General features: G+C 56.3%; 2 protein-coding genes across 4 annotated transcripts in view; both read right to left on the bottom strand.

Annotated features, from left to right (window-relative positions):
* MXRA7 (matrix remodeling associated 7) overlaps positions 1-9,295 on the bottom strand; it is a 28,735-nt gene extending 19,440 nt beyond the window's left edge. Inside the window, exon 1 of the mRNA XM_060645278.3 lies at positions 8,968-9,295. Coding sequence (XP_060501261.2) covers positions 8,968-9,258 — 291 coding nt within the window. The 5' untranslated portion in view covers positions 9,259-9,295. The remainder of the gene's footprint in view (positions 1-8,967) is intronic.
* Positions 9,296-10,780: 1,485 nt separating this feature from the next.
* JMJD6 (jumonji domain containing 6, arginine demethylase and lysine hydroxylase) lies at positions 10,781-21,410 on the bottom strand. Of its 3 annotated transcripts, none has more exons than XM_060645270.3 (7): positions 21,136-21,407; positions 20,220-20,608; positions 19,233-19,519; positions 17,972-18,107; positions 16,489-16,627; positions 15,526-15,653; positions 10,781-14,237 (listed from the first exon to the last, which is right to left on the bottom strand). In XM_060645270.3, exons 1-7 carry the CDS (start codon positions 21,262-21,264, stop codon positions 14,201-14,203), a joined length of 1,245 nt encoding a protein of 414 aa, XP_060501253.1. In that variant the 5' UTR covers positions 21,265-21,407; the 3' UTR covers positions 10,781-14,200. The 3 variants fall into 3 exon arrangements, 2 of the variants coding, with proteins under 2 accessions (XP_060501253.1, XP_060501254.1); XR_009614020.3 differs by lacking the exon at positions 10,781-14,237 and adding an exon at positions 17,396-17,489 and having other exon boundaries at positions 15,580-15,653; positions 21,136-21,410; XM_060645271.3 differs by lacking the exons at positions 10,781-14,237; positions 15,526-15,653 and adding an exon at positions 17,396-17,484 and having other exon boundaries at positions 16,513-16,627; positions 21,136-21,410.
* Position 21,411: the final 1 nt, after the last annotated feature.

Below are 21,411 nucleotides of genomic sequence, written 5' to 3' on the forward strand. Positions count from 1 at the left end.
AGACCCAGAATCCGAAGCAGGCTCCGGGCTCCGAGCTGTCAGCACAGAGCCGGATGCGGGGCTTGAACCCACAATCATGACCTGAGCTTAAGTCGGACGCTTAACCAACTGAGCCACCCAGGCACCCCCTTAAATTTTTTTTAATGTTTATTTATATTTGAGAGAAAGAGACAGAGTGCCAGCAGGGGAGGGGCAGAGAGAGACAGAATCTGAAGCAGGCTCCGGGCTCTGAGCTGTCAGGACGGAGCCCAATGCGGGGCTCGAACTCACCAGCTGTGAGATCATGACCTGAGCCGGAGTCGGCCGCTTAACCGACTTGAGCCCCCCAGGTGCCCCGCTAGTGCTTTTAAAAATGTGAGAAAGCCACCGATATAAGTGGCTTTGACCTAATTCAAAACCCTATAGCTGATAAAACCTTTGATGAAAGTTCTCCAGTGTGTTTGAACACTTGTAGCCTCGGGGAGCTCACTACCTTACAGAGCCGTCTGCCTCTTTGGGGCATCCGGGGGCATGAAGAGAAATGGCCTCTGCCTGCTGCCCAGGCCAGTCCTACGAGGAGGTGGCATCGCCTCCTGGCAGGGGCTGCCCCGTTCCTTCTCTTTGTTGTTCCTGTGGTTTATAAATTCCACAAGCATGTGGTGGGTGCTACTGTGTGCTGAGCCTGCTGTAGGAGCTGGGGGTGTGGCCGTGACCATGGCAGGCAGGGACCCTGTTCTCCGGAGCCGACATTCCGCTTCGGCAGACATAAGGGATGACCTCAGACCCTGTGGAGTGCCGTGAAGAAAGCCCGATAGAATGGCGTGCTGGAGCAGGGGTGGGGGACTTCTATCCGCTAAGGTGCTCAGGCGCCAGACCCTTGAAAGGCAAGGGGGCAGGAGCAGTCATGTGAAGGTCTAGGCCAGGGAGGGTCCGCCGGGCAGAGCGGAGAGCAAATCCCAGGGTCCGGATGGGGGGCAGGCCTGGTGTGTCTGAGCACTGGGAAGGCGGCCGGGGCTGCAGAGAGGAGGCAGGGCGGGCCGCAGGGCCGAGGCAGGAGTTTGGAATGTATTCTGTGCCACCGCAGGGCTTAGAGCAGGAGAGCGTGAGGGGCCCGTTTCCAGGTTATAAAGATCGCGCTGGTTGTTGGGCGGAATGTGGGGGGCGGGCTGGGAGCAGGGGGAGCCGCTGAGAGGTTCCTGCACAGCCCAGAGGAGCCACGGACTGCCGGAGCAGCCTGGAGTGGAGAGGAGGGCCTGACGTCAGGAGGAGGTATCCCACAGGCAGAGGCGACAGGACTTGCTGATGGAATGACTTCGGGCCGCAGGGAAAATGAGAAAACAAGGATGTTGTGTGGGCTTTTGGCCTGAGCAGCTTTGGGAGCCATGGAGGAATTCTGAGCAGGTGGTGAAGGACGCTGGGGGCGGGGAGGGGCCGAGGGCACCCCTCGGGCAACAGAAGTCGAGAGCACTAGGGGCGCCTGGGTGGCTCGGTTGGTTAAGCGTCCCACATGGGCTCAGGTCACGATCTCACGGTTTGTGGGTTCGAGTCCCGCGTCGGGCTCTGTGCTGACGGCTTGCTCAGAGCCTGGAGCCTGCTTCGGATTTTGTTTCCCTTTCTCTCTGCCCCTGCCCTGCTCACACTCTGTCTCTCTCAAAATAAATAAACATTAAAAAAAAAAAAAAGAAGAAGTAGTCAAGAGCACTTAACAGACAGGGCCGTGTCAGGTGCTCACTGGACAACCACAGGCCAATGTTGAGGAGGCAGGAGATGGGGCTCAGGAAGAGGCTGGGTGGGGGGGGCAGTGGTCAGTGTGTTCCAGAGGCAGCAGCGGCGATCCGGGTCCAGAGGTGAGCCCTCCACTTGATACGGGCATGAGCTTGACCAGCGTGGATCAAGAACAAAGGAAGAATACTGGGTAAGATGCTGACTCAGGAAGCGGGGATGGGGGGAGACGGGGAGAGGAGGGGAGAGACTGAGACCCAGCGTTCACGTTCCCAGTACACAATACCCGGGGCCGTGGAGGAGCCAGGCTGCGGGGCCAAGTTCAGCCATCCAGACTAACAGGGCCATCCTGGACTCCGACCTCATATCCCAAATGAGGGCACATTCACAAGCCCTAAACACACTCTCTTGCTCAGATGGCCAAGCACGCCAGATCCAATCCTCTCAGATGAACGGCTTTTGGCATCGTTCCTACAAAGAGGATTTGGAGGACATCAAAAGCTTCATTTAAAAAAAAAAAAAAAAAAAAAAAAAACACCCAGAGGCACCAGCCAGCATTCTCCCCTTATCAGCAAGGATTAGGTGGAATTCTAGTGTCTACATTGCGGGATAAATAGAGACGGTTATGCACAGCGAGAACCCGGGGACAAAATCAGGGCTGGGAGCGCAGGATGAAATGAAACCACTGTGCAGGGGGACCGACCAGGCTGAAGAATTCTGACCACGACCAGCTTTAAGGATAATAACACAAGACGGGTGGCCGGTGTTTAAAATGTCTAAGGAGGCCTCTGCACCGCAGGCAGAGAAACTGGTTTTAGGCTTCATGAAGAATAAAGATACAAATGGTTGGACCCCTGGAGCAGGGTTTACTGATCTGGACTGGAGGTGTTTGCTTGTCTTGGGATTGCTCTCAGATTCTGAGTCCTCAGCAAATATGCATCTGGCCAGGAGAAACACTGTTAATACCGAGGTCACAGAATTAGGTCCTTGCTGAGAACGTGCCCAGGGTTGTCTCAACCAGAGGTCACGTTGGCCAGACCAGTGTTAACAACGTGGAATTTAACTTGCAAATACGAAACCCACGCGTGCACACAGATAATCGTGGACTGCCAAGCGCTCTAAGAGATATCAGAGGTTGTTTTCGTTCAAGCCGTTCAGTTTGGGGAAACCGAGGCCTAGAGGCACAGAGGTTAAAGGACGTCCCCCCCCCCCACCCAAGTCCTACCTACGGCTCTTCAGAGGCAAAAATATTAGGTAAACAAGTACCGTGCATTCTCACGCTGGGTTTCCTTGGGACCATTTAATCTCATTTGTTATTCTTTAGCCGCTGTGGCCAGGAGAACGCGACTGATACTTCTCCCTTCCGGGTGGGAGGGGAGTGACATCCTGCGGCAGCATCCCAGGCTTCCTTTTCGGTTCCGACCAAGCGGCAAGCAGAAAGATGTCAGCAAGGCGCTCTGTCTGTGCACAGCACGACCCTCGTAGGAGGGGGTTTCTGAACCCCATTGAAGTCCTGATTCATTCACCTGTCCCTAACGGTGGCAGACCGGGTGTGGTCAGGCTCCGGCTGTTCCAGAAAGGCAGCTTTGTCTCTTAAGACATGTTCTTGGGGCGCCTGGGCGGCTCAGTCGGTTGAGTGTCCGCCGCTTGGATGCTTGATTTCGGCTCAGGTCATGATCCCAGGGTTGCGGGACTGAGCCTGGTGTCAGGTTCCATGCTGAGTGTGGAGCCTGCTTAGGATTCTTTCTCAGGGTACCTGAGTGGCTCGGCTGGCTAAGGGTCTGACTCTTGGGATTCTTGATCTTGGCTCAGGTCATGATCTCTCGGTTCATGGGATCGAGCCCCACATTGGGCTCTACGCTGACAGCGCAGAGCCTGCTTGGGATTCTCTCTTTCCCCCTCTCTCTGCCCCTCCCCCACTCGTTCTCCCTCTCTCTCTCTCTCTCTCTCTCAAAATAAATAACTAAACTAAAAAAAAATTTAGGGGCGCCTGGGTGGCTCAGTCCGCTAAGCACCCGACTTCGGCTCAGGTCATGATCTCGCCGTTCCCGAGTTCGAGCCCCACATCGGGCTCTGTGCTGGCAGCTCGGAGCCTGGAGCCTGCCTCAGATTCTGCGTCTCCCTCTCTCTCTGCCCCTTCCCCGCTTGTGCTCTGTCTCAAAAATAAAAATAAACATTAAAAAAAAATAATAATGAAGGATCTTTCTAAAAAAACTTTTTTAAAAAAAGATCCTCTCTCCTTCTGCCCTTCTCCTCCACTTGCAAGTGCTCTCTCTCTCTCTCTCTCTCTCTTTCTCTCTTAAAATATATATATAGAAAGAGAGATTCTTTAAAAATTTACCACCTCCCACTACGTAGAAAATTCTGACAGCTGAATTTTCTGTGTGCAAATAAGACTATCTCCGAAAGCTGGGGCGCCTGGGTGGCTCAGTCGGTTGAGCGTCCGACTTCGGCTCAGGTCACGATCTCGCGGTCCGTGAGTTCGAGCCCCGCGTCGGGCTCTGGGCTGATGGCTCGGAGCCTGGAGCCTGCTTCCGATTCTGTGTCTCCCTCTCTCTCTGCCCCTCCCCTGTTCATGCTCTGTCTCTCTCTGTCTCAAAAACAAATAAAACATTAAAAAAAAAATTATAAAAAAAAGACTATCTCCGAAAGCAAGAACAAAGTTGAGCCATCGGGAAAGCCCCTGGACTTCCTTCTCACACGGAAGAAGACTTCTGAGCTGAAATGACTTTACAGAAGACACCGTCTTGCACTACCGAACCCTGGACTCTTGTCCGCAGCTCGGCACGACCCCCCGATGTGATGGTATTTGGAAGTGGGGCCTGTGGGGGTCACCGGTGTTGGATGAGGTCCTGAGAGTGGGGCCTCCGGGATGGGATTGTTGTCCTTATAAGAAGAGGAAGAGACCAGAGAGCTCTCTCTCCACCACGTGGGGACACAGCAAGGAGGTGGTTGTCCACAACCAGGAAGTGGGCTCTTACCAGGAACTGAATCGGCCGGCACCTTGATCTTGGGTTCGCCAATTTCCAGAAGTGGGAGGAATAGATTCCTAGTGTATAAGTCACCCAGCCTCTGGCATTTTGTTTTAGCAGCTCGAGCTAAGACAAGATTCCAAAGTGAGCAATTGACAGATATCTGTCTCGCCCTCCACTGGCTGGGTTCTGTGCCTTCGTTGAGAGAACAGAAAGTGGGGCCATGTCGGCATCACGAAGGTCAGGACGGATGATGGGGGAGGGGATTCACATGCTCCTAAATCATTCTGTGGTCTCTGGCGGGGGGGGGGGGGGGGGGGGTCGTGCAGGACACAGCCATGGTGACAAGGATGGTGAGGGTAGGGGACACAGCATGGACCTAACAGCAGGATAACATCAGAGGTGAACCAGGGGGGGTGCCTGGGGGGGGGGGGGGTGCTCAGTCAGTTAAGCAGCTGACGCTTGATTTCGGCTCAGGTCGTGATCTCACGGTTCACGGGTTCAAGCCCCGCATCCGGCTCTGTGCTGAGGGTGCGGGGCCTGCTTGGGATTCTCTCTCCCTCTCGGCCCCTCCCTCTCTCGTGCTGTCTCTGTCTCTCTCAGAATAAATAAAACTTCAAAAAAAAGAAAACAAAAAAAAGGAGGTGAACCCGGGCCCCGCCGCACAGTGGGGACAGGCAGGTAAGGCTATGCAGCCCAGTCAGACCCACACCACCCGAGGGTCTGAAAAACCAAGCCCCGTCCTGAGAAATTCCCCACTGGGTTTCTTTTTTTTTTTTCCAACACTGTATTTTTTTGTGATTCAAGTATAATGAATATGCAGTGTCATAAAAGTTTCAGGTGCCCAATGTAACGATTCAACAATTCTATAAGTTTCCCGGTGCTCATCAAGTCTCCAACACTGTATTTTGAGAAATTCCAAACCTACAGAAAAATTGGAAGAATAAAACAATGAACAAGGTACTCACGTACCCTTCACCTAGATTCACCGATTATTAACATTTTGCCGTCTTTCCATTCTCTCTCCACGTACACACCCACCCTGTGTGTGTGTGTGTGTGTGCGTGTGTGTGTGTGTGTATAACGATTAGCATCATGATACGTTGACCCCTGAACGACACGGGTTTGAACTGTGTAAGTCCACTTATAGGCGGATTTTTTCAATAAATACAGTAAATGCAAAAAAAAAAAAAAAAAAAAAAGAAGAAGAAGAAGAAAAAAGAATCACTCTATGTTATTCCTAAATGTTTAGGCATGCATTTTTCTAAGGACAACAACATATTTCCACATAATCACAACGCCAGCATCACGCAAGAAACTGTGTTGAATACAACAAAATCATCTAATAAACCATTTATTTGAAACATATCCCAGTTATCTCCAAGACGTTCTTCATGGCTCCCCACCCCCACCCCCATCCAGAACCCAATCAAGGATCAGGCATTGCGTTTGTCTGTCTTGTCTCTTTAGTCTTCAGCCTAGAAGAGTGTCCTTGCCTGTTCTGTGTTTGGTGATACCGTCCCCACTCGGTTGCTGAGCAGAGCCAGGACCCAAGCGCCAAGAAGTCTGAGTTCTGGCCCAGACCTCACTCTAGTACCATCTGAGTGACCCCTGACTTTCACCTTGACCACCGTTTGGGAACCCTACGACGTAGTTTTGCTGGAATCCACGCCCCTGTTGGGTAAGAAGCCTGGTAATCCTAAAATTGCAACTTATACATCAGCACCAAAGAGCACTGTTTCCTGGCCTTAAAAGGGACCGGCTCTGGTTCGTGACATTGTTGGCCACCATTCTCTGTGAGGGTGTGGCATGCCTGTCACGCTTCCTCAGCTGCCCACCCCTACACTCGCCCCAAGGAGACATGACAAGAAAGAGGTTCTAATAATAGAGCTCTGCCCAATGCCCAGCCTCCCTGCCCTGGCCGGTTGCTCACCCCCCATTTCTTCAGTGGCTGCCCGGTGTCTCGGGCCATCATGCTACTTTGCTCCCCGCAACCGTGGGGACGCTTCCCAGTGAACCACAGCCACAGTGAAAGGCCGCTTCCCTGGGCTCTGGATCCTTCTCAATAATCAGCTTTGTGAGTCAAAGGAAGCAGCTGCCCTGAGCCTCCCAGGCCTGGCAGGGCAGAAGGACGACTGGATCAGAAGGACTGCCATTAGTTAGCAAGGTGGCTGTATGCCCCCAGCCCCCATTTCCCCAGGGTCCTTCCACCCGCTCTCCAGGCTCGGCAATATGATAATGAGAAGTCTGTTTCCAGCCAATTTCTTAACAGCTTCTTCCAGGGGTAATCCCACCACTAAGAAGGCAGAGTAGTGGGGGACAGTGATAGGTGTCCCCCCCCCCCGCCCCCAGCACCTGATCCCGGGGCCTGAGGCACGGCAATGATTTAGTGTTTGCCAGCTGGAGTTGACGGGGGCTGGGCAACTCGGCAACGGTTGGGGACCTGAACCTACAAGGGAAGGCAGGAGCTCCGGGTGAGGAGACTGACTTCAACATAACCCTCGCGTCGGGATGATGTCGGGACAGGGTGTCGCAGTGGGAGGACGGCCTCTCAGGGTCATCTGGCAACTGCCCCGCATGTGAACCCCTGTGATGAGCTTTGTCCTTCAAAGCACCCACTCCCCCCCACAGGACGAGCATTTTCCAGACAGAGGCAAATTGTGCTCTGGCTGCTACTGACCGTGGGCACCGGGCCCATCCCACTAGATCTCGAATTGCTGAGGGCCCCCAGGCCTTGCAGAAAGCTCTCTCCTGGGTGCTGTAACCCAGAGGGTCAAGACATGACTGGATGCCACAATCAGGCGCTGCAAACTTCAGTCTAGAACTTGCTGCTGAGTGATAAAGGGCCACTGTGTAAACTGTGTGAGCAGGGCTTGCTGAGGGCAAGCGGCTGAGAATAGCCCATACGCCTCTCCTGTTCCCAGGAAGCCGTGAGCGCAGGCAGAATCCCAAATACGGGAACAAACCTAACAAATCAGCACAGGTCCAAACCCTACCTGCCATCCTCATGGATGAGGTCAGCAAGAACAGCAGGGCCTCCATTAAAGCGGAGTCCCTGTCTTCCTTGGGCCGGATACAGCAGCCCTGGGCAGGCTGGTTAGAATCCGCTCTAATGACACAATTAGTCACCCACTTTGTCAAACAAAGCGCCTGCTCAGAGGGGTCCGGCACACTTACTCAGCAAAGAGAAACCCCCGGCCCCAGCCTCACTGCCTTCTCCCCTCGAGGGTTCTCTCCAGTATAAACCACCGTGTCCAGCAGAATTCAGAATGGGCACTGTCGACACACTGACAAGGCACTAAGGCAGCCTGGTCACGCTTTCTACCGCTCTGGCCATCCTCCCTTCCAAGCAGAGGAGCTGGGAAGTTAATTCTGATGTGGGCCCTGGGTGGGAGCCTACAGGGGCCCAGGGAGGAGGAAATCCTGGGAATGTGGGTTTTGTGCCTCGCCAGTGGGTTTCCAATGTAGAGACAAGCACTGGGAAAAGTGTATTTCTTGGTGGGTGAGAGCATATCTCTCTGGGTATCCTGAAGCAAGGCGGCACCGTCAGGACAGAGCTGAAGGACCACAGGGAGTGAGGCGTGGGGCAGTCGCAGGAGGCTCAGCACAGGGGTGCTCAGCTGTGCTGTAGGGGGGCCTTATCTTGCCCTTCCATTCCATAAAGGCCAGGCTTATCTGCAACCCCAGGGGGAGATGTGCCAAAGCACGTGTGCAGTTTGAAAACGACAATAAAAATGACCGCAATCGTGCGGTGCCTTTCCCATCGGCCCCACCCTATGCGCTTCACCAGAGACATCACTGACTCTGGAGTCTGGATTTCAAATTGGCTTAAAAAAAAAAAAAAGCCAGCTTTCCTTCCCCCCCCCCCCCCAAGTATGACTATTTTTTTCTTTATCGAGACAACTCTCATTACTGCAGACCTTGAAATGTGCCACATGCACGTGGATGTGGGAACCCGTGGGCGGGGGGATGGGGGGGAAGGGGGGAAGGTGCGGGGTGAGGGGTGGGTGTGACCCGCGCGGGGTGGGGCGGGAGCCGCGGCCGGCCGGCCGGGAAGAGAGGATCGCCAGCGGAGCACACAACTCCGACAGCCTCGTCGCTCGGCGACACTTCTGGGGGAGGAGGGCGAGTTTGCCGGCGGGGCCCTTCCTCCCTGCCGGCCGCGGGCTCTGCGCTCCCGGGGACGGCCCGGCCCGAGGCTGGGGACCCGATCCCCCGCCCCGCCCGAGCCGGGAGACGGAGGGGGCGGGGCCCCGGGGTGGGGAGGGGGCGCCCGGGAGGGCCGGGTCCGTACCTGCCTGGCCTCGGCGGCCTGCTCCTCCGCCTCCGCCTCCGCCTCCGCCTCCGCCTCCGCCGGCGCCGCCGCGCGCTCCCCCGGGCCCTCGAGCTCCCCCGGGTCCTCCGGCGCGGCCGCCGGCTCCGGGGCGCAGGGGCCGGGCGGCGCGGGGGTCCCGGGGGCCTCGGCCGGGGGCGCGGGCTCCGGGCTCGCGGCCGCCCCGCGCCTCACCAGCAGCCAGGCGAGCAGCAGCGCCAGCGCCGTGGCCAGCGCGGGCAGCGCGGCCAGCAGTTCGGCCGGCGCCTCCATCGCGCCGCGGCCGCCGGAGTGCCAGCCCGCGGGGACCCCGAGGGAGCCGGCCGCGCCCCGCCCGCGCCCCGCCCCGGGGCGGAGCCCCCGCCGCGCCCCGCCTCCCCTCCCTCCCCCGGGGGTGGCTCCGATGCTGGGGGACCCGGGGCCTGACCCCTGGGGGCGGCGCTCCTGAGGCCGGACGAGTCCCAGCCCCGCCCCGGGCCCCTAAGCTTTGCGCTTAGATTTTTGTTTTGAAAACCGGCTTGCAACACTCATTCCACGGGCGCCCTCAGATTACCGTCGTTTTCCGCAGCATTTCCGCCCGGTACAGAAGGCCATCTCACAGCACTTTGGAACCGCCAGCGGAATGCCGAGGCCCGGTGAGGCCGGAAGGCTCGCCTAAACCGTGGCCCTGGACTGCCGGCAAGACGGTGCAAAGCGAAGGTCAACCCCGCTTTACTCCCGGCCACTCCCCGGACACGTCCACAGCGTTTTCAGAGGACACTGCCCGAGCCTGGCCGCTGGATGCCCCTTCTGGGCTGAGACCCAGCAGCCTTCCACACGGGCGTCCTTGTAACGTGGCTGCCCCCCAAAGGCTGTTTCTGGAACTCAGCTTCAGGTGCCTTGTGTCCACTCTGGTCCCCTACTGGCTCTTCCTCTTGGAGTAATTCTGGAAGGTAGCGAAGGTGGAATGAAGGGAAGTGTACTGGTTTTGTTCCTCCAGATCCTTCCAGGGCTCTGTTGCTGAACAGTGTGTGTTTGAGATGACTACGCTGTAACCCGAAACAGTATTTCTCCCCCGCTCCCAATAAACACAGGGCGGACGAAGTGTGTCAGGTACCAGCTGAAAAAACAGGGTGACGGTTTTTGCTTTGGATACATTTACTGCTGTTTTGGAAAAATTACAGTGCCCGAGCTGACATCTGGTGGGAGCCAAGAAGCTAGAATGGAGTGTTGTTTAAATTTTTTTTTTTAATGTTTATTTATTTTTGAGAGAGACAGAGCGTGAGCAGGGGAGGGGCAGAGACAGAGGGAGATACAGAATTGGAAGTAGGCTCCCGGCTCCAGGCTGTCAGCACAGAGCCTGACGCGGGCCTGGAACCCACGGCTTGTGACATCATGACTTGAGCCGAGGTCCCTAACCAACCGAGCCACCCAGGCGCCCCTAGATGGAGTGCTGTTTAAATGGAAGATGCTAGCGTGTGCTCAGGCTTCCTCCTGGTCCAGTTATGACCAATGGGCAAAAGGCAAGCTTAATCCTGCCGCATCACATAATATGAAGGTACAAGCAAAAGGAATTTCAGTGGTGACCGATGAAAAACAGCCCGTAACTGCAAAATGTGGAGTGGGGCTTAGGTCTTAGCTACTGGCTTCTGACCACAAGGGGACTTACGGGCTAAGTGGGTCTTCTTCCTTGTCCCCTGTCCTCACTGTTTCAAAGCTGCTATGTAAGAGGGCCCATTGTGCAAACTCGGTCACGTTCTGTATCAACTATCAGATGAATAACGGAAAGAAACAAGAACAGAACAATGCAAAAAACCCAACTCCAAATCAAGTTGCTTTATTTAAAATGATGAACAAGTTTCATCCAAGTGAAAGTTAAAAATACCAGTCAAATGGCAGAGCCACAGGCATTTGGTGGCGGAGCCCACGGCGAGATGAAAGCAGACGTAGGAGGCTGCTGGGTGCGTGTGACAGCTGCAGGAGGCACGAGGACTCAACTCGGCACATGGTCCCCGGCCTTCCGCACTGTCCGGTCACCCTGGAGACAGCCGGCCGGGCCAGTGCTCAGGGGACACGAGGAGTGTCACGTTTTTGAACTACCGATGACAGCCACCACCTGAGGGGCCGGGGCACGAGGTTTGTCTAGTTTGGCTGTATAGAATGTGACATCATTGGAACATTGTGGCAGAAGGCGGGGAGGGGAGTGTGAGGAGGAACCAGGCTCCGCGGGGAACCATCGACAGTACCAGCACACATGACAAACGACTTACTTGTGGAAACGCTACACAGGATTCGAGGAACCTACAGCTGCGCACTTACACGCCTACGTCCTTAGAAAGCACTTTTTACGACATTTACCGCAAAACTCCCGCTCTGTCCCACACGCTCGTCTGAGGTCCTAAATCACATCCAGGCGGAACCTCTAATAAATTCACGAAGCAACTTATACCAGCAACTTTCTTGCTTACCCTTAGATATCTTTAGCTAATTTAGAAAGAGAAACCAAATACTAAGAACACGGCTATGATGTTAATTACGTTCTTTTATGAAGCGCTCATAAACTTGTATTTTGTAAAGTCTGAACTTGCTTTTCTGGCCGCGGAAACGGATATGCCAGACTCTACCTACCCCGACCAGTGACCCTTGGGAACCACGGCACACTCACTGTCCCTTAGCTCCACGAGAGGAGGGACCTGGACTCGTCACTGCTTCATCTCCAACACCTAGAACAGTGGCTGGCACTCAAACGCAGGCTGGGTGCTCGAATGACTAATCAATGGGCGTCTGCGAGCCTGAGCCAAATGTGAACAACGTCCCTGTGTTTGGTGGCTCTCCCCTCAAAGGTGTCACCCTGAATATCCCAGCACTACTGACGACCCCAGAGGCACCTGTGTGCGGCCCTGGATACTCAGGCTGATGGTAGAACCCTTGGTGCTCACTCCCGAAGCCCCAGAGGCTCCCCCCCCCCCCCCCAGAGTGTCTTCATCCACCTGCTCCTATCAGACGTTACCGGTCCAAGAGCCCTCGTTCCAGGACCCAGCGCATTGGGTTTTAAGTTGAAGAATCCCTAGAAAATAGTTTCATGCGGATCCTTCTCTCACTACTGCTGATGGCACGCGGAGCAGCTCAGGCCACGCGGGCAGAAGGGTTGACGTCAGAACAGATGGCCCTGGTCCCCACTTTCGTGAGCACCCAGCTATCATCACTCCACTCCTTTCTCAGTTTCCGCACCCCATCCCTGCTTTCTTTCCATACTGGTGTGCTCGGCTGGCCCACGGTGACAGTAAAAGGGGAGGCGTGGGAGGTGCTGAATCCCGGCCTGGCTAAAACAAAGACTGTCCCATGGTCATTCACGGGCCAGCGACAGCCCAGTGGCAGCATGTAATCTGTGTGAGCCAGATGCTTTCAGGTGAAGGGACTGCGAGCCTGCAGATGAGCTGGATCCCTTATTTCTGAGTATTGTTTGTCAAACAGGAATCACCCATCGCTGGAGCCTCTGGGGGGGGGGGGGGGTGCTAATCTCTCCAATTTAAACTACCCTGTCGTCGCAGCCACTGCACGCCCCCTGGCGGCGAATAGCCTTTTGCTTTTGTTGGTTTTCCTTTAAACCGAGGCTTAGAGAGAAGTTGGTACGAACTTGAGAGGAAGGTGCGATCGCCCCGTAGCAATACTGGGGAGATGAAAAAATTATTTTGAAGATGGCAAGAAAATTTTAAAAAGGAGGAGGAACACCATTCAGGTATTAATACAAACAGGTTACAAGTTCCGTGTGTGACTTTACTCACACGCACACACACCCTGGAGCCCGGGGCCGCCTGAGCCCCGTGGCCGGGCGGGGAAAGGAGGGCGGGTGACGGGCGCCAGCACTGAGGAAGGTGGCAGACGTTCTCCATCCCATCCGGCCGCTTCTTTGGATTGGCATTTGAGGATGCAGAAAACACAAAATAGGGGCCCAACCTCCTAGAGTAAAGCCACTCGACCGACCTAGTGTCAAGAAATGACAACCACTCTGTTAAAAATGTAACCTCTGCACAGAAGAGACCTGGGTCCCCCAGATTAAATCCACGTGTCGGGAGGATCTGGGGGAGGCGACACCACACGATTCCAGGATGCGTGCACACACCTCGCGGCTCGCCCGGGAGACTACGGTGAGCGCTCCTCTGCCCTCCGGCTGCTCGTGCCCTGGCCCGCGTTCCCACCCAGAAGACGGCACGTCCCTGCCAAGCCCCCTTTTAAGTTTAGTTGAATTCAGGGACGGATTAAGGCAAGCAGAGAAGAATGAAGAGGGCAAGACGTGGAACCTGCTGGTCAATCCCCAAGCGTTCACGGCGGAGTCGTCTGGAAGCCCAGACAAGATCCCAAAGGCGAGAAGCACCGTATACGCCCTCGCTCCAGACGTGCAGCCCGAGGCGCCCACCTCGTGTCTGCCGGTCAAACGAACGGGGACACTCATCGCGACGTCTCTCGCGGAGCAGATCACGCGGCAGGAAAGACCAGGACACGTCTGTCAGGTGGCAGCCCCGTTCCTCATTCACGTTCCGTGATGAGAATGCACTGAACACCTTTCCTCTGTCCCCAACCCAAACCCCGACGCGTCGTCCTTCCCCCCAGGACGCTCGGCACACACACACCGCCGGGACGCACGAGGCCCTCCGACGGCGGAGAGAAGGGAACGCGTCACAAGACAGTGCTCGCGGTGGTGAGCGGTGCCGCACGTGCCGGCTGGGTCACCGCCACGCGGCTTCGGACAAAGGGTGACACGGGGAGGTGGCGCACACGCGGCACTTCGTACGCGTAACCGGCTCGCACGCAAATCCGAGTCCGCTCGCCCCTCGGGGCCCGCTGGTGGGCAGCCGGCTCTCGGACGGCAGAGGTTCCGCACCAACGGTCGGTGAGGAGTCAGACGCAGCCGGCCGCTCCCGGGATGGCGGCCCTCCGGCCTCGGGGCGGAGCAGCGTGGTTCAGAGACAGCACAGGCCTTGTCACCCAGGGGCCCACGGACCTGCAGCCTTTCGGGGTTTCACTGAGGGTCGTGAGCTTTTAAACTTCTTGGCCATCTATTCTTAGGAAGCAGTGAAAACAGCATTTGACCGAAGACAGAAGCCTGGACCAGAGAAGGATGATCCAAATTCAAAGAAGACAGAGGAGAAGGAGGGAGCAGAAGACGTGAAAACTGAGTCAGGTGGCCGCCAACCACGTACGCAGGAACCACCTCAGGGACAGTCTCTCTCTTTGCTCAGGGGTGAGCCCGGCCTCCACAAGTGTCCCTAATCCTGCCAAGGAAAGTACAACTGCCTGTAATCAGCATGTAGACAGCACAGCGGGTGCAAAGCTGGAAGGAAACGTTAAAGCCGAACCCCAGGGCCCCACGTGGCATTAAGGGCAGGGCTGTCCCTACGACCTTCCCTTCCAAGTTACAAAGTCACACATGGCGGGCAGGTAGGAGTGAGTCCGCGACAACACAGACGCCTTAAAAAGGCAAGAAGTGAAATCTAAGAGCGGCCTGAAGAGGGCAACTGGGTTGAGGAATGCACGTTCTAGTCCCACAGGTTCAGGTGAACAGGACACCTGAACTTCTCGTGGGATTCCAGTGTGACTGCAGAGGACGAGGGAAACAGACAGAAAGGAACACGGGTCCTAAACTTTCCTAACACACCGAAGACAACACTCTGCTCAGAGATACAAAGGACGCGACAGGGACATCGTCCGCGGCACTGCCGGGGCCTCAGACACTTAAAAAGTCGCGGGAGCTTCAGTATCTGACTACCTTCCCGAAACGTCTCCCCGTCTCCCCGTCGCAGACGCGCTGCAACTCGCTCCGTGGCAAGGGGCTCTGGGATCCGGGCCCCGGGGCGCACGGCAGCCACCAACCCCCCTCCCCGTAAGCCCGTCAGGTGCCCAGCACAGGGCCACTACCGGCAGAAATGACCTTAGTGACTTTAAGCGTTCGCTTATCGAGATCCACTCTGGTTTGAACGAGCGTGGGAGACGGGCCAGAGACCTCACAAAACACCCGAGTTCTGTGCCGCCATCTCCCTCGGTGTGAGCGCCCAAAGGGACGACGGCAGTGGGGGACAACGCCAGGAGGCCACACCTCAGGCCCTCAGGAGGCACGGGGAACTTCTCCCGCGCTGCCGCCCGTACAGCTGTAACCATCGCCTCCCCGCCGAGCGCGCACGCCAGCGGAGTCCCTGCTGTCCCCCAAGGCCGCAAGAATAACAAGGCGGGGGGGCGGTTTCTGGTATTCTCGAGGGGAACAAATGGCAAGAATAGAAAACGGATTTAATTTTTATTAAATAACATTAAGGGTGTCCTTGGCACCATCCGCACAGATTCTTGCCTTTCCGCGTAAAAGAAGCCACGTTAATCTGCACCGGGAGCGGTGAAAAAAGCCACTGCAGCAAAGGCCGAGCGAACGGACTCGTGTTCCGAGAGCGCCCTCATTCTCTGCCTTTGTCCGGCCCTCCCCTTGACCGCGGACCCGAAAGGCTGACCTCCCCAGGGCCCCGCCCCTCGTGTGGCCACGTCCCTCCTACGCAGTCGGCGGCCGTGCGTGGTCACCTGGAGGAGCTGCGCTCTTTGCTCACACAGTCGTCCTGGGAGGTGGTGTCCCCGTTTCCCATCATGCTGCACGTCCTCCGCTTCTTCCTGCGGTGCGTCGTCCCGTCCCCTTCAGACCCGGACTCACACTGGACACGGAAGGAGAAAAGCAGGAATTCGACCGGATGCAACCCGGTCTGTCAACCAACCTCCGCCCTCCAGAAACGGCACAAATGTCCGGGTTCTCCCAGAAGCGAAGCAGCCGCTTCTGCCGCCTCCGCAACACAGCCCGCTACCCAGCCCCGGAAACGCCGCGGCTGCCCCCAGACGCCGGGGGGCCCGCCAGCGTTCTCTGATGGGGGGGCTTACGGGTTTAGAATCAAGACGCGGCTCTAAGGACGGTCTACAGCCGGCGCTCTGACGCCGTATTATGCGATCCCGCTGCGCGGACACAGACCCCGAGGCGGGAGAGAGGACATAGGGCCCTTCACAGTCTCGCTCCCCCGCCCCCTGGGGAACACCGAATCGACAGATTCTGCGAAGCGGCAGGACGGCAATTTCACCCGCTGAGGGCACAGGTCCCTCTTCCCCGGTATCCCGTTAGCTTTTAACAAGCCGCTGAGCTTGCGCGGATCCCAGGCTCACGGGTTACATCCGCAGGGAAAATTCTCAGCACGGGCTTTGAGCTCGCACGGCTCTGCGTCCGAACGCCCACGCTGCCGTTTGCTAGCCGTGTGATCCTGGGCCGCTCACTTAGCCAGATCCCCCAACGCTCCTTTCGCCTCCCAAAGTTCTTGCGATGACCCCCCACGCACGCGCGAGGCTACAAACTGGGCGGAATTCACCACACAGCGGGGAGGGTGGCAGCCGGAGCTCTTGGCGGAATCGGCGCTCTCTCCCTCCGGGCCAGGAGGAGGGAAGGCTGCCGCCGAGTCCCCCTGCCAGTGACCTCCCGGGAGGCCTGGGGAGGGAGCAGGGCCTCACCTCCGAGTCCGAGTCGGACGAGCTGGAGCTGGAGGAACTGGAGGAGTCACTGGAGCTGTCGGACGCGATCCCCGTGGACTCCTGAAGGTCAACCGAGTCGGCCAGGACCGCCAACTCGGGGTGCTCTTGCTTCAAGATCCTGAGAGACAAGAAACGTCGTTCCCAGCGCTGGGACCGGCGAGCACACCGAGCACATTTAACCCCGAACCCGGAGCTGAGGCCTGCCTCTCTCGGGAGCGCCCGGGAGTGCCGGACGGGGACGCAGTGAGGACACACGCACCCGCAGGCCGGGAGCAGAAGCCCCCGCGTGCCTGCCGCCCAGGCTCTCCGGAAAGGCGAACTGGCTGCTCGCGGCTCACTCTGACCTTCGCGAAGGAGCCGGCCGTAGTGCCAACGTGTGAGGCACAGATGCCCTGAGTCAGGCTGCGCTTTCGTCCACCTGGGAGAAAAAGTCTCTCTTCCTTGTGTTTTTTTTCTGTTTGTTTCCTCCTGAACCTTCCCTAGTGGATTTTCTAAACCCTTCCTTTCCACAACACAGCGTTTAGTGACTGCAGTCGGGCTCGGTTAAGTTCCCTTCGTAAGCGGAGAAACAATCAGATTTGTAAGAAATAAGAAGCGTCGAGTAACAGAGAGGGTTCCCCTCGCTCGAAGATAAACCTGAACCGGACTTTCAGAGGCGGGAACCCTCCCCTCAGGGACCTAATCTGGCGTCCGCACTAACCAGGGACAAAGCACCTGCTGTGCGGTTAAGGCCTTTAGAACGACCGAGTCACGGCATACAGCGGCCGGTGGGACAAAGTAAGTGGGCCGCAGGTGCCCGAGGGTCCGGGGAGAACAAAGCCACCACCCTTGCTGGCCCTCTCAGCAGGGAAGCTGAGCACTGACCAAGCCAGGATCCCTCTCTTACCCCGAGAGCTGGTCCCTCCAGGTCAGGGTTGGGACACAGTGGCACGGGGTGGCTGGGGGTGGCTTGCACTGCCGCTGCCCGTGCTGTATCTGTTCTGTGGATAAACAGAGGAGCTAAGTCTCCAGGGCAGTCACCTCGCTCACAAGAACTGAAGGTAGTAAGTTCAAAGGGGCATAATGCTTCTGAGTAAGAAAAAGAAAGAACCAAAATAAAACCCAAACAACATGGCTTCCTTTGCTAAGTGCTAGCCTTTGGGGTGGGGGGTGGGGGGGGGGGGAGGACAAAAATCGAAAACAAAACAAAACAGAAAACAAAAGAAACACCCCAATCATGGCCGTGTTTTGACGGACTGACTTTGATCAAACATGCAGAGTCTTACCCTGTCGCCTCGAGGCTGGCAAGCATCCTGAGAACTAGCCCTGACCTTGGACCCCCTGGCCTCTGCCCATGAGGTTTTGCAGCCCCAGCTCTCCCAGGCCTCAGACCAGCACACGTTACTGCAGCGGTGGACTTTTTTTACTTCGCCTCTGGGGTCGGAGTTGGAACAAAGCAAAAGAAGAAGGAAACGTCTCTCACCTATACCATTTCCGCGATAACTTTGGTCTTCCTCTTACCGTCTTGTGCCATACAACAGGGAAGTTGGTGCTGCTGGCAAAATTCTGGGTGATGGCAATGGTGGTGTCAAGATTAAGGACGACGTGCCACCAGCCTCCTGAAATCCAACAAATAAGCAGTTAAACAGGGCTGGGTTCCGTACAAAATCACGAATGACAAAAACCCTGCCAACAGCAGGTTCCAATCTACGGGGAGGGACTCAGGGACAGAAGACCCAGAGTGGTAAATGCTTCTCCTGATCCAGGAATCACAACTAATCCGTGCAAACTTCTCCTGGAGCACAGCTGTGCCTGCTCATTTCCAGACTGTCCGTGGCTGCTTTCCTGCTCCAAGGGCAGAATTAAGCAGTTGGAGTAAACACTGTCTGCCCCCCAACCCCCGTGCTTAAAATATTTACTCTCTGCCCTTTACAGAAAAAGCGTGTGGACCCCTGCTGATCCAAAACTGTGATCAAAACTATAAAAGCAGTAAGTTCTTCAGTTTCTATCTCAACACCTATTCAGACCTGTCTTAAATTTATTTTTTAATGTTTTTTTTTTGGCAGAGAGAGACAGAGCATGAGCAGGGGAGGGGCAGAGAGAGAGAGGGAGACACAGAATCCAAAGCAGGCTCCAGGCTCTGAGCTGTCAGCACAGAGCCCGATGCGGGGCTCGAACCCACGAACTGTGAGGTCATGACCTGAGCCGAAGTCGGACGCTCAACCGACTGAACAACCCAGGCACCCTGTAAGACCTATCTTAAATATTAAACACCCTTGCCCTCGACACTTAACCTATCATAACAAGATGTCGTTTTTTTGTTTTTTTCCAAAGTGTAGTTTTCAGGTATGGGACTTCCTGCCTCTTGGCCCCAAGTTCCTATTTCCTGACTCAACCCAGCCAGTGCTACACTGTATTAAAAACCCAATTTGCAGAAATACACACAAGTCACCGCACATCCACAAAGACACTAGGTAACTACCAGGGACAGAGATGGGCACACTCTTTACATACGGGAAATTTCCCGACAGCCACTATAGATTCAGGTTACAAGAAATGTGGACAGCAGCCCCCTAAGTGCTTGATGGCACAGCGACAGACCTCACTGTCCGAGGCGGGCCCCAGTCCGTTCATTTAGGGTCAGCATGCAGGGGGATCTCTTTGACTTCTTCTGCATTTACTTCTGCTCCGAAATGACAAATAAAACAAACCAAACAATGTGCTTTCTCTCAGTTCCTCTATACCTGGTACGAAGACAGTCTCTCCTGGTTTTTGTAAGATCTCCAGGGGTTTGAATTCGGGCGGCCAGGTGGGAAGCTGCGTCCGGGGATGGATGATACTAAACCAGGTAATGGCCTCGTCTTGCTGGTTCCCTCCTTCTTCACGGGTCACCTTGATGAGTTCCCTGGGCGTGCTGGTAGGAAACAGGCACCAGCGCTTGTGGCCCTGAACTAAGGCGTTCCAGGCACTGGTTCCCAGAGGGTCGATGTGAATTCCGGTTCCAGAGCGTGGCGGCCCCATCACAAACCACCTGAAGGACAGAAACGTCCAAGATGTGAAGGATAAACTGACTCTGCGCACACATGCTACAAAACCGTGAGTTCTTGGTCTCGTAAAACACGTTACGTGACCTCTATTTCAGAGATCACGCAGACCCTGCCACGAGGGAACGCTGAACGAATCGTGCCTGGAGTGCTCCATAACAGAAAAAATAAAAATCACTGACGTGGCTTACTACTGGGCTTTAACTATTAAAACTTTCCTTGGGGTGCCTGGGTGGCTCAGTCGGTTAAGCATCCGACTTCGGCTCAGGTCATGATCTCGCGGTTTGTGGATTTAAGTCCCTGAACTGACAGCTCGGAGCCTGGAGACTGCAAGGGAGTCTGTCTCTCCAGCTCTCTGCCCCTCCCCTGCTCACTCTCTGTGTCAGAAATAAAGAAACGTTAAAAAAAAAAAAATTAGAAGCCACCCTTAAAGATCAGTGGTTCAACTCGGCTTGAATGTTCGAGTCACCTGGGGAGCCTTCTGAAATCTCGATGCCTAGGTGGCAACCCAAACCAATGAACCCTGTCTGTGGCGGCAGGGCCTGGGCAGGCAGCAGTAACCCCCTAAGTTCCATGTGCAGCCAAGGAGAACCACTCAGTGTTCTGGGAAAAGGTTGGCGGACCGCGCTCAGGTGACACATCCTGTCGTACAGAAGAGCCTAAGGGCTTCACCCCCAAGTACTTTACCTGTAAGGGGGCCTGCGTTTCTCCCCGGCATACTGGAAAAGGTCATCAGTGAAAAACTTGGGCACCTTGTAGTCTTCCAGGAGTTTCCTTCTTTTGGGGTGTTCACCATAGCTGCTGTCAAAGATGTAAAGGGGGCTGTCATCTCGAGTGCTCTCCATGTACTCGATGTAGTATTTCATCTTCATCTTCACGGAGTAACCGTCGTTATCCTCGCCGCACTTGAACTTCTGGTTGCGGTATTTCCTTTTGAGGCGCTCCAGGGTCCATTTCTCCTGAGCAGACCAGCCCTCTTGGGCATTGAGCAGAACCACGGGTTTGTAAGGTCTTTCGTAGCGCTCGACAAATTCTTCCACGGACAGCTGTAACGCGTCTGCCCTTTCCACGTTATCCTGGGGGGATCAGAAAAGGCCGATCCGGTTAGGAAAAGACAAAAGCAACAAAACAAAAAGTCCAGCGGTAGAAGACGCCGTCCCCCAGGTCCGGTTAGCTATGACATACCTAAGAAGCCAGATTCTTGTTCCGGCTTATCTTGCGGGGGGTGGGACGGAGGGGAAGGGATAAGGACCTGCGTGCGGACTGACACGTCGCACCCAGCGCCGCCCCACCAGGGGAAGGGGGCTACGCAGCTCCCACTCGTGGGCCTTGACAGCCAGGTCCCAGAGGGCGCCGCCGCCCAAAGGGGTCTAGGGGCGACGGCTCTTGTTGAGGGCGCCAAAGGCGTCAGCCTCCAGCTGCCCCGGGACAGGCGGCGGCCACGGCGCGGGCGGAAGGAGGTCGGCCCTGGAATCCGGCCCCCGATGACCCCGACCTCCGCGGGGTGCGGGTGAGCCCATCGGAACTCGGGGGAGACGCGCCCGGAGGGGTCCGCGGCCGCCCGGAGACGCCCGTGCCCGGCCCGCGACCCCGACCCGCTCACCGCCACGGCCGCCGGGTTCAGCGAGAAGCTCTCGTAGTAGTTGTGACGGGTCCAGTCCAGCGAGTCCTTGAGCTCCGGCCGCGCACTCCGCTTGGCCTCGCGGATCCGCTTCTTGCTCTTGTGGTTCATCTTGCGCGGGTCACCAGCTGCTCCCGCGACCACCTCGGCGCAGCTCGCTTTCTGCTTCCAACGCGCCCCCTCCCCGGCCCGGGCGGCGGCGACGGCGGCGGCGGCACCGAAACGCCCTTCGCTCTGGCCCGGCGCCTTTAAAGTCGC

The sequence above is a fragment of the Panthera onca genome, chromosome E1 (genome assembly GCF_046562875.1).
Source record: "Panthera onca isolate mPanOnc1 chromosome E1, mPanOnc1 haplotype 2, whole genome shotgun sequence".
NCBI lineage: Eukaryota > Metazoa > Chordata > Mammalia > Carnivora > Felidae > Panthera > Panthera onca.